The 12,209-nt window shown below is 38.4% G+C and overlaps 1 protein-coding gene across 4 annotated transcripts in view; it reads right to left on the bottom strand.

Annotated features, from left to right (window-relative positions):
- Positions 1-12,209, bottom strand: part of cwf19l2 (CWF19 like cell cycle control factor 2) — a 142,303-nt gene that overhangs the window by 70,614 nt on the left and 59,480 nt on the right. For all 4 annotated transcript variants that reach the window (XM_048597725.1, XM_048597726.1, XM_048597728.1 and 1 more), the window contains exons 7-8: positions 11,402-11,517; positions 1,350-2,170 (exon numbers count right to left, since the gene is read on the bottom strand). In XM_048597725.1, coding sequence (XP_048453682.1) covers positions 1,350-2,170; positions 11,402-11,517 — 937 coding nt within the window. The remainder of the gene's footprint in view (positions 1-1,349; positions 2,171-11,401; positions 11,518-12,209) is intronic.

The raw sequence follows: 12,209 nt of genomic DNA, 5'->3' as shown, positions 1-12,209 counted from the left end.
TCTGCAAAGAATTCCACAGATTCGTTACCTAAAAAACATTCTTCCTAATGTGTCTCAAATGGGTGACCCCTTACTCGGAGATTTTTCGTGCCGAAGTGCATAACCTCACACATTCTGTTGCCTGCCCTCACCTCTACGTCAGTTGAACGCTGTTGAAAAATCTGTGCCTTTGTCACTTCATACTGCAGTGTATTCCTCACAAGGCTTTCCAATCATAACCAGCACAGGCTCCAACTCATTCAGAACTCTGCAGCCATCAGCCTATCTCATGCAAAGTTCTAGACTTTCAATTCTTATTGTTCATCTCACTTTCCTGTACACATTGTGCTCAGGTAACTTAATACATTAAGACACAAAAACAAAAAGAAAATTAGCATGAATTTGTTCTGCAATTTCATAGTATTCACTCATGGGGCTTAGGCATTGCTCGTCCCTAGTTACCTTTGAAAAGGCAGTGGTGAGCTGCCTTTTTGAAACACTACAGTCCATGTGGCGTAGGTATGTCCACAATGCTGATAAGGAGTGAATTCCTGTATTTTGACCCAGCAACAATGAAGGAATGGAAACATATTGCCAAGGCAGGAAGGTGTGTGGCTTGGAGGGGAACTTGCAGATGGTGGTGTTCCCATGTAACTCTGCCCTTGTCATTCTCAAGGCAAGTGGTCATGCGTTTGAAAGTTGCTGTCTGATGATTTTTGGCAAATTTATGCTGTGCATTTCGTGGATGGTAAACACCACTATTACTGAGCATCGGTGGTGGAGGGAGTGAATATTTACGGACGTGGACTGCTTTGAATGGTGTGAAGCTTCTTGAGTGTTGCTGGACCTGCACTCATCCAAGCAAATGGTGAGTATTTCATCACACTCTTGATTTATCGTGTCATACAAACTAAAACGTAATAAAACCTATCCCAGAAAAACAATCCAAATTTGAACATCCTTCAAAACTGTATGCTAAAATTGGAAAGCTAAAAAGAGGAGGAAATCACTGCTTCTGCGGCCAGCATAAAGCATCTTAAAGACACAATAGTATGGAAGCGGCTACAATTGTGATTTTCAGGATGCTTCTTTATGAAATATTCCAACAAACGAGAATTGAGGCAGAAATCCTCATCTGAGCCCAACACTTAGAAATTACATCCCAGAGTCAGATGATGCTTCCACCAGTCATGACAACTTTGACCTTGATGAATATTAATATTTTATTTCAGCAGCATACCCTTCCTAATTAATTTATGTCAATTTAATATTATACAGGTCACAACTAATGCTCATTGCGAAAGCCATAAGTGTGATTTCTGGCACAGATATCTCATAATACATAAAATGGTGATATGAAATACACCTACCTAGAAATTGGCTCCTGATGATCTTGTGAAGATTGTACCTGTACAAGACTACTTTGTCTGGGCTTGGTCTCCGTCAATTTGTTCATAGAGTGTGGGGCTTCCATGTGTTCTGAAACACTGCTCTGATGTTGAAATGATGTAGACTCTTCTGACGGCTTGTTTCCATTATTGGTTTTGTACCATGTTGACATTCTATTACTGTCTTTGCCTGGCTTTTGAAAACCACTACTAAAAGAACGGTGTGCTTCTGGCTTATGGTTAGAAGTGCTCAGAAGGTTGATGCCCCATTTACTATTACTACTTCCTTCATCTTCAGGTTTCATAAACTTAGATTTTAAATTATTTAAAGATCTCTCTTTCTCCACTTCACGAAAATTGTAACTTTCCAAACCTCTAGCATTATTGTTTCTTTGCCTGGTCTCTTTATATTTTTCTTCACTGGTTCTGTTAATTTCTCCACTCTTATCTGTACATTTATCTTTGGCACATTCCATTTCAATTTCTCGGTCACTGGATGCGTATTTGTTTCTATATCTATTTGGAATATCTCTTCTTCCATCATCCTTTTCTTTGCAAATAATCAGGTCCTGGAAACTTTCTTTTGATCTTTCTCTTTTAGTATCTCTATCATCTTCATCATATCTGCCTTTGTTTCTACTCAGATCCCTTTCATGACCATAGTCTTTTGTTTCATTTCGACCAGAACTCCAGCTTCTTGATTTTTTCCAATTCTCTCTTCTATTCTTTTCATGGTGGTCTTGATAATTTAATGCTGCAACTTTTTCAGCTTCTTGTAACTTCTGTTGGAATAAGTCCATTGACTAAAAAGAGAGAAAAATGAAACTGTTCAACATAACTAAATCTTTAGTTTGACTGCTTTCATTGTTACTTCAATTTGAAGTGTTAAATCTTTGCAACAATAAAGTTAATCTGTTAAGGTCACTTTAATCACCATCATCCCCACAAATATTAACACACATTAAATCCTGTCAAACATTAACGTACATAAGTACTTTCTTAAAATGCTGCTTCCAGATCTGAAGTGAAGTTGAAATTGAAAACCATTTAGTATTGATGCAAAACATGGTAGTGCAGAATGTAAACATTGCTAAAAGAAAAATAGAAGTTGAAGTTTTATGTCTTGAGCTCATTTGGACTAGGATACAAGAAAGAGACAAAACAAAAGATTCTATTTTATATGGAATGAAAAGAGGGTGGTGATTGGATGGACCATAATTTTAACACTTAACACAGTCCAGATTATTTAATAAATGATGTCCAATAACAGAATCACATCTAATGATGGATATGCTTTTCTGAGACTTGCAAGCACAAGTTAGTTGAGCAGGAGTGGCTTTCTGCTAACTGAATAGCCAACAGGACGTGTTGCTTGACATAATCTGCCAGTCATTAGGACATACAGCCTACATACCTGGCATCACACCACCAACGGAACTTGTATCACATTACACAATTGTGTTAGACAAAATATCTTTGTGACTTGACAGCAGCATCCCATTAGTAGAGAAACCAACTCATGGATTTACTGCACAGTAACAGTGTGGAACAGCTAGATTCACCTGTTCAAACTTTTGAAGCATCATCTCCTTGCAGGTTAAACTGAGGTAGATTGGGCACCGCTCAAGGTTACAAATGATGGACATTGGCCCTTTCATGAGTTTTGCGATGCAGGAGTGATGGTTTGATCAGGGTATCCATTGTTCAAATTGGTTCCAGTTTTACAAGGATTCCTTCACGTCTTACTCAGTCAAGTGCTGCTTTGATGTCAAGGGCAGTCATTTTCACCCACTCTCATCTTAGCTAACAATTAATTTCACATACGAACAGGCATTATTTATCATGGCCTCTCATTTATCTATGCCTCAACATCTTTGCCTAAATCAAAAACAAAACATGAAAACATTCTCTGGTTAATACTTGAAGAAACAACAAAGGATGTCAAGGTTGAAGGTAAGCTCTATTCTTGAAGGGTGTAATCACAAATGAGCTAAAGGGAGTTTTCTCAGCCAAATCTCTCTCATGAAGCTGTGATTTGAAACTTTTGACTTTTTTGTCTTAAATAATAACACTATTGAACAAACTGAAATTAAATAATTTGACACAAACAATGAAATAATTTGGATCTTTCTGATCAACCTGGCTTAGCCCTATATTGGGTAGTGCATTAATCCACAGAGTCATCAGGGAGCTCCAGATATTTCCTCCTTTCCCATGATGGCATTAGTGGGCATTTAAATATGATTATGACAGAGAGCTAAAGATCCACAGGTCTATACAGTCAGTCCCAAATGACTGTTATATTGTATATCACAACAGATGTATATTCTCTACCGTATCCAAAATTATGGGATTTTCTGGGATAGAGAAAAGTGAGATTACAAACCCACATTAACTCAAGGGAAAATCTGCCAAATCCCTGTCTAACCCATGCAGGTGATGCAAACTAGTCCAGATCATCACTCTAGTCCTGAATTTCCTACAGTAACTATCTTCTTTCAGTGACTGATTCTGTGTTTGCCAGAAATAGGTTCAGCTGTTGCTGAAAGCAATTTGGTGAGGCAGCATTTATTGCATAGGGTGATTCTCAGTTCCAAGGGTCCACTAATATAATTTCAAACTATTGTCCTTGGAAAAGGGACAACATAAACTTCTTAGAATTATTCTACGGATAAGGGACTCCAGTTTGGTGGGCAGTTTGGTTCTCCTTAAAGCAGAAAGGGGTTAATGGAGATTTGACAGCGTTGTTCAAAATCTGCATACTTTACCAATGGCTAGAGCCTGATTGCAGGTGACAGCCAAAAGTAGACGTGAGGAAAAACCTTATTACAAAATTAGTTATAATTTGGAACACACACTGCCTTACAGGGCGTGAATGACAATTTTTAAAATAGCTTTTAGAAAGGAATTTGGATAAAAACTGAAGGAGAAAAAATGTGAAGAGGTATAGGGAAGACTTGGCAACTTAATTGTGGAATGTTCTTTGAAAGGAGTGGCACAGGCTCAATGTGCCAAATGGTCGCTTTCTGTGCTAACCTACTCGATAAAGCAACAATTGGAAATCAACATAAAGTTATAAAAGACAGATAGAAAAAATGCTGTCATTATTCTTCAACAGGCAGTACAACAGCGCTGAATAACACTCCATGGCTCCTTTACAGTTATAAACCTAGTTCACAACAGACAACTCGTTTGCTCACAACAAAACTTTACTGCAACAAATTGCAATTTGTAGTGATAAGTTTCATTCATTGATCCTTTATGGGCTTTGAATTTCTGTATCTCCTGGTGCGACTGTGAAATTTTATAAGATGGTTAGATTTTAAACTGCTTCTGATAATTCAATGTGAAATGAACTATGGGATCTACTAGTTCTGCCTGGCAATAAGCAATGTGAGCTGGTTGCCACGGGGATTGGGTGCTCAGGGTAATCATAATGGACAGATGTAACACATGAACAGAAAAGGGAAGGGGCTGAATTGGCTTCACATTGGCTGAGAGACTCAGATATACTGATTTATAGAATTTGGATGGATTCGGAGATCCCGAAACAGAGTAAAGATGCAAGAAACGGATTGCTGCGAAAGCAGAATGCAGGTGAGAACTGTTATGATCCTTGTAGCGACCAATAACCTTTAACAAGAGATTCAAATTCTCAAATATTTTAAATAAATCACACAAGACTGCAAGTTAAAATTTTTGATGCAACAAACAAACTAAACAATGACTAAACAGTACTTGTCAATTAATACTTTAAACCACAGAAATTGTCCTTATTCAACTAATAACTCCATGCTGCACATATATACGGATACACACACATTACAGCACATTTTCCACAGGATTAGTCTTTGTATAAAACATTCCACAGTTACTATTAACTTCCAATGGAGTCATTTTACCATATTTTATGGAGACATAATATCCCATAACCAGATAGTTGTGAATTATGATTTTAGACAGGACAAACAAGGCAAGGAAATACAAAAAGAACAACAGGGTCCAGGGAGGTACGGAGGATCAGAGGGACCTTGCTGTTCATGTCCACCAGTCTTTTAAGGTAGCAGGACAAGTAGATTAAGTGGTTAAGTAGATTAATTGGCTGAGACACGGAGTTGGAGATCAGGGAGATTATACTGGAACTCTATTAAAAGTTGGTTAGGCCACAGATAGAGTACTGCGCAGATCTGGAATCCACATTACAGGAAAAATTGATTGCCCTGGGGAGGGTGCAGAGGAGATTTTAACAGGTTGTTGTCTGGATTTGAAGAGTTTCAGTTATGAAGAGAGATTGGATGGACTGGGGCTGTTTTCCCTGGAGCAGAGGACACTGTGGGGTGGGGGGGGGGGGGGGGGGGGTGGTGAGGGGGAGGAAAAGCATTATGAGGGGCATAGAGAGGGTAGACAGGAAGAAAAGTTTCCCCTTGATGTAAGGCTCAATGGTGAGGGTGGATAGATTTAAAGTAAGGGCAGAAGGTTTAGAGATGTGAGGGAAAAAATGTTTTTCACCCAGAGGGTGGTGGGAATCTGAATCTCACTGCCTGCAAGGATGGTTGAGGCAGAAATCCTCATAAGATTTAAGAAGTATTTAAAACGTACACTTGCAATGCCTGGGCATAGAAGGCTATAGACTTAGTGCTGGAAAATGGAATTAGAATAGTTATATGCTCGTTTTTGACCGACGCATACTCAATGGATTGAACTGCTTTTCTCTTTCCTATAGACCTCCGTGACTTGGACTGCCAAAGATCCTTTTTCTCATTCTCCTTGAGAATTCCTGAACCATCAACTTTCCCCACTTAAAACACACTCCTGTGATTTCTTTTTCCAGCCTCGCCAAGGGAAATCTTCCAATAAGCTTAAATCACTGCAGGTTCCTTTATTCAATCATTGGACAAACTTTCTTTATTTCCTTGTAGTTAACAAATAAAACAGCCTTTTCCCTCTGCAGACCCAACCAATTTCTGTTCCACATCACTCTCTTTTAGTTTTTATTCCAAGAGATTTAAAGACTGACAAGTCCTCAGACAGTCCCATGTCGATTGAGGTATGTTCAGGAAGATTGAGTGAAAGATCTTTCGATGAGTAGAAGACTCAGATGAAACAGAAGGTTGAGAGCCCACTGAAATGACGGGAGGATTTGGGACTTTAAAATACAAATACAGTTCCAGTGACAGTATGTTGTCATGTTTAAAATGGAGTGGGGTTATCAATCATGTTAAAAACCGTGTCAGGGATGCCTGCTCTGTAGCTTAGAGTATTAGCTACCTCTAATGTTCAGTCAATATTGACTTAGTCTGGTTGTTATAGTAAATGTTTAAAACATGCAAACTTGTTGAATTATTTCTTTAAATTGGTCACTCGTGTCTCAAATCTCTTCAAAAGTTATCTTCTCTGTAATTGTCTCACAAATTCACACATTGAGATACAATTATGTCACAACAAGCATGGGTTGAATATATGCAAGTTTAATAATTAAACACTTATTCACTAATTTCTTGTTCTGTACATAAACTCAGTATTGACATCTATTATGTTATTTTCATATCACAGTTAGCAACATCAAGAAGAAATAGGTAATGCTAGCACATGCCCTCAATGCAGATATAATTTTTGAAACAAATGTGGAACACTCCTCACTGGACAGTTTTTTCTTGTTCACTTAGACAAGCTAAGCATGACAAATGTTTCTTTGCGTCTTGACCAGGCAAACTATAGATCAAGAGACAACAAGGTGCAGGGCTGGATGAACACAGCAGGCCAAGCAGCATCATAGGAGCAGAGAGGCTGACGTTTCGGGCCTAGACCCTTCATCAGAAAAGGGGGAGGGGAAGGGGGTTTTGAAATAAATAGGGAGAGAGTGGGAGGCGGATAGAAGAGGGATAGAGGAGAGGATAGGTGGAGAGGAAACAAACAGGTCGAAGAGGCGGGGATGGGGCCAGGAAAGGTGAGTGTAGGTAGGGAGTTAGGAAGGGGATAGGTCAGTCCAGGGAGGACGGACAGGTCAAGGGGGCGGGATGAGGTTGGTCGGTAGGAGATGGAGGTGCGGCTTGAGGTGGGAGGAGGGGATAGGTGGGAGGAAGAACAGGTTAGGGAGGCAGGGCTCAACCCCATGAGTGTAGATATTATCACGGTTGGGGCCAAATTGGGAAGGCTTGAATGTGGATTGTAGTCCTATGATGCTGCTTGGCCTGCTGTGTTCATCCAGCCCTGCACCTTGTTGTCTCGGATTCTCCAGCATCTGCAGTTCCTACTATCTCTGATTCAACTATAGATCAAGTTCTTTTAACCGTAGCTGTTGAATCAGGACTGCGCTTAGATGTAGTAGGAAGGAAAGGAAGAAAAAAAAACACCTGAGAGCACAAAGGTAGTACAATTGACATGAAATGCTCATCTCTCAAAAGCAACTGGCGAATACAGATAACATCAGATGTCACAGTCTGTAAACTACTGGATGGGGGAGAAATAAGTGTAGGGTAGAGAACTCAGAGAAATAAATATTGATGTTTTGAAAACAGTTCATATTACAAAAGATGAAGTGCTGGAAGTCTGGATAGTCAGCATGATTTTGTGCAAGAGAAATCATTTACTTGGGCTTTAGAAAAAGCCTTTGACAAGGTTCTGCATAGTAAACTGATTAGTAAAGTTAGGGCACATGGGATTCAGGGTGAGCTTGCCAATTGGATTCAAAACTGGCTTAACAGCAGGAGACAGTAGTGGTGGAGGGTTGTTTTTTGGGCTGGAGGCCTGTTACCAGTGGTGTCCACTTTTATTTATATAAATGATTTATATAAAAATGTCATTTGTATAAATGGTTTAGATGAGAATATAGAAGAAATAGTTAGTAAGTTTGCAGATGACACCAAAGGTATAGTGGACAATTAAGAAGGTTATTTAAAATTACTAAGGGATCTTGATTAATTGGGCCAATGGGCTGAGGAGTGGCAGATGGAGTTTACTTTGGATAAATGTGAGGTGTTGCATTTTGACAAAACAAACAAGGACAGCATTTATACAATTAAAAAAGTCACAGCTCGGTTGGTGTTATAGAACAGAGACCTAGTTCAGGTACATCATTCTTTGAAGTTTGCTTCACGTGTAGACAGGATGGTTAAGAAGGCGTTTCGCAGGTTTGCCTTCATTGCTCAGACCTTTGAGTATGGGAGTTAGGACGTCATGTTGAGATTGGACAGGATGTTATGACAAAATGCTGAAATAATCTTTAAAGTTAATGTGCTATTTGTAAGTGTTAACTGTAATGAATGGAGTTTCTCCTTCCAAATTATTAACAAGTATGAAGTTAATACTACAAACAGAAAATATGTGTCTCATTTTTAAACTACCCTGAAACAGATAATGGTAAAAGTTGAGGTGACAGCTTGCCTCCTACAAATAAACCGGAGTTTTAAATTATAGTTTACACTTGGAAGACAAATAAAGTAAACCAGAAATAAAAATTATGCAAACTACAGACTTGAAATTGCACGCAATTCAATGTGCTTCTGGCTTTAAACAAAATTAAATTAGGACTACAGCGGTCTAAACAATGGGACAAGACAAGCAAATTCAGCATTCGACAAAACATTAAAATGTGGAATTTGGTCATTAAGAACTCGATCAGGAGCAAGACATTACATCACCAAGCTGCGCTTTCAATTTGTTCTGGTGAATCAAAGTTAGTTTGGCATTACATGCCTCGGGCTTGCAAGATTGCTCACTTTTCTTGTTCACAGAAACTAATTTAAGGGATAGGTCTCTTATCTTGGTTTAAGGGTCCAATTGTATTTTGCAGTATAATTAAATTTGTTCTGTATGAAAAATGTAAATGTATTAAAGACTTTTCTGTTGGTTTGATAAGGAGAAAGACATTGTAGCCGGGGATTTCAATTGGGATAGTAAGGTTCTAGAAGATGTTAAGATTAACAAAGACGAAGTATTAATGCTTTAGCAGGCATAAAGGTGTATAAAATGCCCAGGGCCTGATGAGATGTATCCCAGGCTGCTACAGGAGGCAAGGAAAGAGACTGCTGGAGCCCTGGTGGAGATATTTCAGATGAAGTTCCAGATAATTGGAGGATAGCTAACATGATTCCTTTGTTCAAGAAGGGCAGCAGGGATAAGCCAGGTAATTATAGACTAGTTAGACTGACATCAGTGTTAGGTAAATAATTGGAAAAAATTCTGAGGGACAGGAGTAATCAAACTTGGAGATTGATCAAGGATAGCACATGGATCTGTCAGGGGCAAGTCCTGTCTGACTAAATTAATTGAGCTTTTTGAAAAAGTGACTAAATATATTGATGAGGGTAGTGCAGTGAATGTGGTTAACATAGTATTCATTGAGTTCTTTGAATTTCCCACATGGAAGGCTAGTCCAAAAAGTAACCGTCCATGGGATCCAACAAAAGTTGGCTAACTGGATCCAAAATCAGATTACAATTAAGAGGCAAAGGATGATGGTGGAGGTTTGTTTTCATGATTGAAAGCCTGCAGTCAGCTGTATACCACAGGGATTGGTGCTGGGACTTTGCTGCTTGTTATGTGCATGCAATACTCAGATGTGAATATAGAAGGGATAATTAGTAAGTTTGCAGATGACACAAAAATTGGTGGTGGTGTTGATATTAAGGATATTGGTCTAAGACTAAAGTCTGATTATTTATCAGTTGGCAGATTAGGCAGCAATGGCAGACAGAATTTAATCTAGATAATTGTGAGGTGATCATTTTGTGTGGTCTAACAATTTAGGGATATTCACAAAGAATGATAGGTACCTAAGGAGTACAGAGTAACAGAAGAATCTTCGTGCACAAGTCCATAGATCCCTGAAGGTGTCAGTACAGGTAGACAGGGTGGAGAAGGCATACCGGATGTTTGTCTTCATTAGCCGGTGCATAGAATATAGCAGCAAGGAAGTCTTATTGTAACTTGATTAAAATAATGGTTACGGCACAGATGGAATTCTGTGTGCATTTCTGGTTGCTATATCATCAGAAGGACATGATTGCTCAGGAGAGGATGCAGAGGAGAATCACCAGAATGTTACCTGGAATGAAAAGTCTCAGTTACGAAGAGAAATTGGATAGGCTGGGTTGGTTTTCCTTTGGGCAGAGAAGGTTAGGGGTGGGGTGAGAATCTGATTCAGGTATACAAAATTATCAAAGGCATAGTTAGGATAGATCATGAGATTTTTTTCCTATGGTAGATGTGACTAAGACTAGAGTGCATAAGTTTAAAGGTGAGGAGTAAATGGTTTAGAGAAGATCGGAGGAAAAGTTTTTTTTCACCCTGAGGGTTGTAGAAATATGGAATGTACTGCCTGAAAGGCTGGTGGAGGTAGGTATTGTTGCAACATTTAAGAAGCATTTGGATGAGCACTTAAAATGCCAGTGCACAGTATATTATGGAGCAAGTGAAAGTAAATGGGATTGGTGTTTGTTGGTCCACACAGACATGGTGGACCGAAGGACCTGTTTCTATGCTGTAAGATTCTATGATCCTCTATAAATGTACATCACAATGATAACATTTTATTGTATTTTAACAAAAGGAATTTTATGTGCTACTGGTTTCCATCTAATAAGTTTTCTGCTATTAATAAACGCTCATTAGTTTGGTGTGTAGAAATGAATTGTAATTCATCACATGATTCAATCTTAGGGCAAAACAAAGTTTCAAACTCATTCCCTTCTCTAAGTATATAAAGCCTACTGCCAGTAAAATGCATTAATATTGTTTTCGTACATATCATAAAGGAACATTTATATACAGAGGTTTTCAGAGGGATTAAGTATTAGAAAGCTTAAGGGGAAATTCAAATATAGTTAACACAATCTGTCAAATGTAAGGTGGTGCATAAGGTCAAATTACTAGCTTTAACTTCACTTTACTGGGAAGGTATCTACAGAAATATGGCATCATATCCAAACATGGAGAAATCAAAGGCATATTAAAAGTTTGGCAAGTGTAAGTTGAAGTTTAACAGATAGTAGCAATTCAACTAATTTCAGCAACTTGATTTAAAAAGTCCTTACCCCGTATCTTGCAGCAATTACATCTTCCAGACAGCATTGCTCTCTCTCAGCCTGTTCCTTCATACGCTGATAGGATTTTTTCAGCCAGCTCAGCCCACCATCTTCAATCATAATAGCTATTCGTTGAAAAATTTTAGGAATAAGCTTTAAAGTTCAAAGATTTACAAAACAGACCATGGTTACATCAGTACAGCAAAAGTTAACCTGCTGACAAAATTCACTAACATACTGTGTAAGTACGAAGGGGTAACATAGGATATTGTGAAAGTGTCCCTAGCTCTAGTTCAAGTCCCGTCTGAAAATAAATGCTCTGGAAGTGTCATAATATATTCAAACATGCTGATTAACTAAGGCAGGGGAATGGGTGGTACGAGCTGTGTGTCTGTTTAGTCAATAATCTCTAAAACAAGGAATAGTTGTTTTCAGGTCTACTTTATCAACAGGCTTTGATCAGAGATACAACCATTTTATTAAAATTTGCAGTCTTTCAAAAAAAAAAATAGCTGCTGTGTAGTAGTACTAAAAATTTAACAGGCCACCCTTTGCCCATAGAATGGAATCATTTTGCTTAATTAAGTATCTCTTAACTAACCCATTTTTGCTATTTAATTTTTATTTCTTTGCAGAAAGAACACAGAAAATACGAAACAGAAGTGTGGAGATTATCAATTGTCAAGACAAACTAAAGACTTTATACATTTACAATCTATCCTGAAATCTTAAAATTTTAGTGTATCACGCATGACTCGGTTGGTCGCACACACACCTCTGGTTTATACCCATTCAAGAGCTCAAGCACAAAAAAAAA

Source organism: Rhincodon typus, chromosome 6 (assembly GCF_021869965.1).
Source record: "Rhincodon typus isolate 14 chromosome 6, sRhiTyp1.1, whole genome shotgun sequence".
Taxonomy (NCBI): domain Eukaryota; kingdom Metazoa; phylum Chordata; class Chondrichthyes; order Orectolobiformes; family Rhincodontidae; genus Rhincodon; species Rhincodon typus.
The sequence above is the reverse complement of the archived record's forward strand: the minus strand, read 5'-3'. Positions and strand labels throughout refer to the sequence as shown.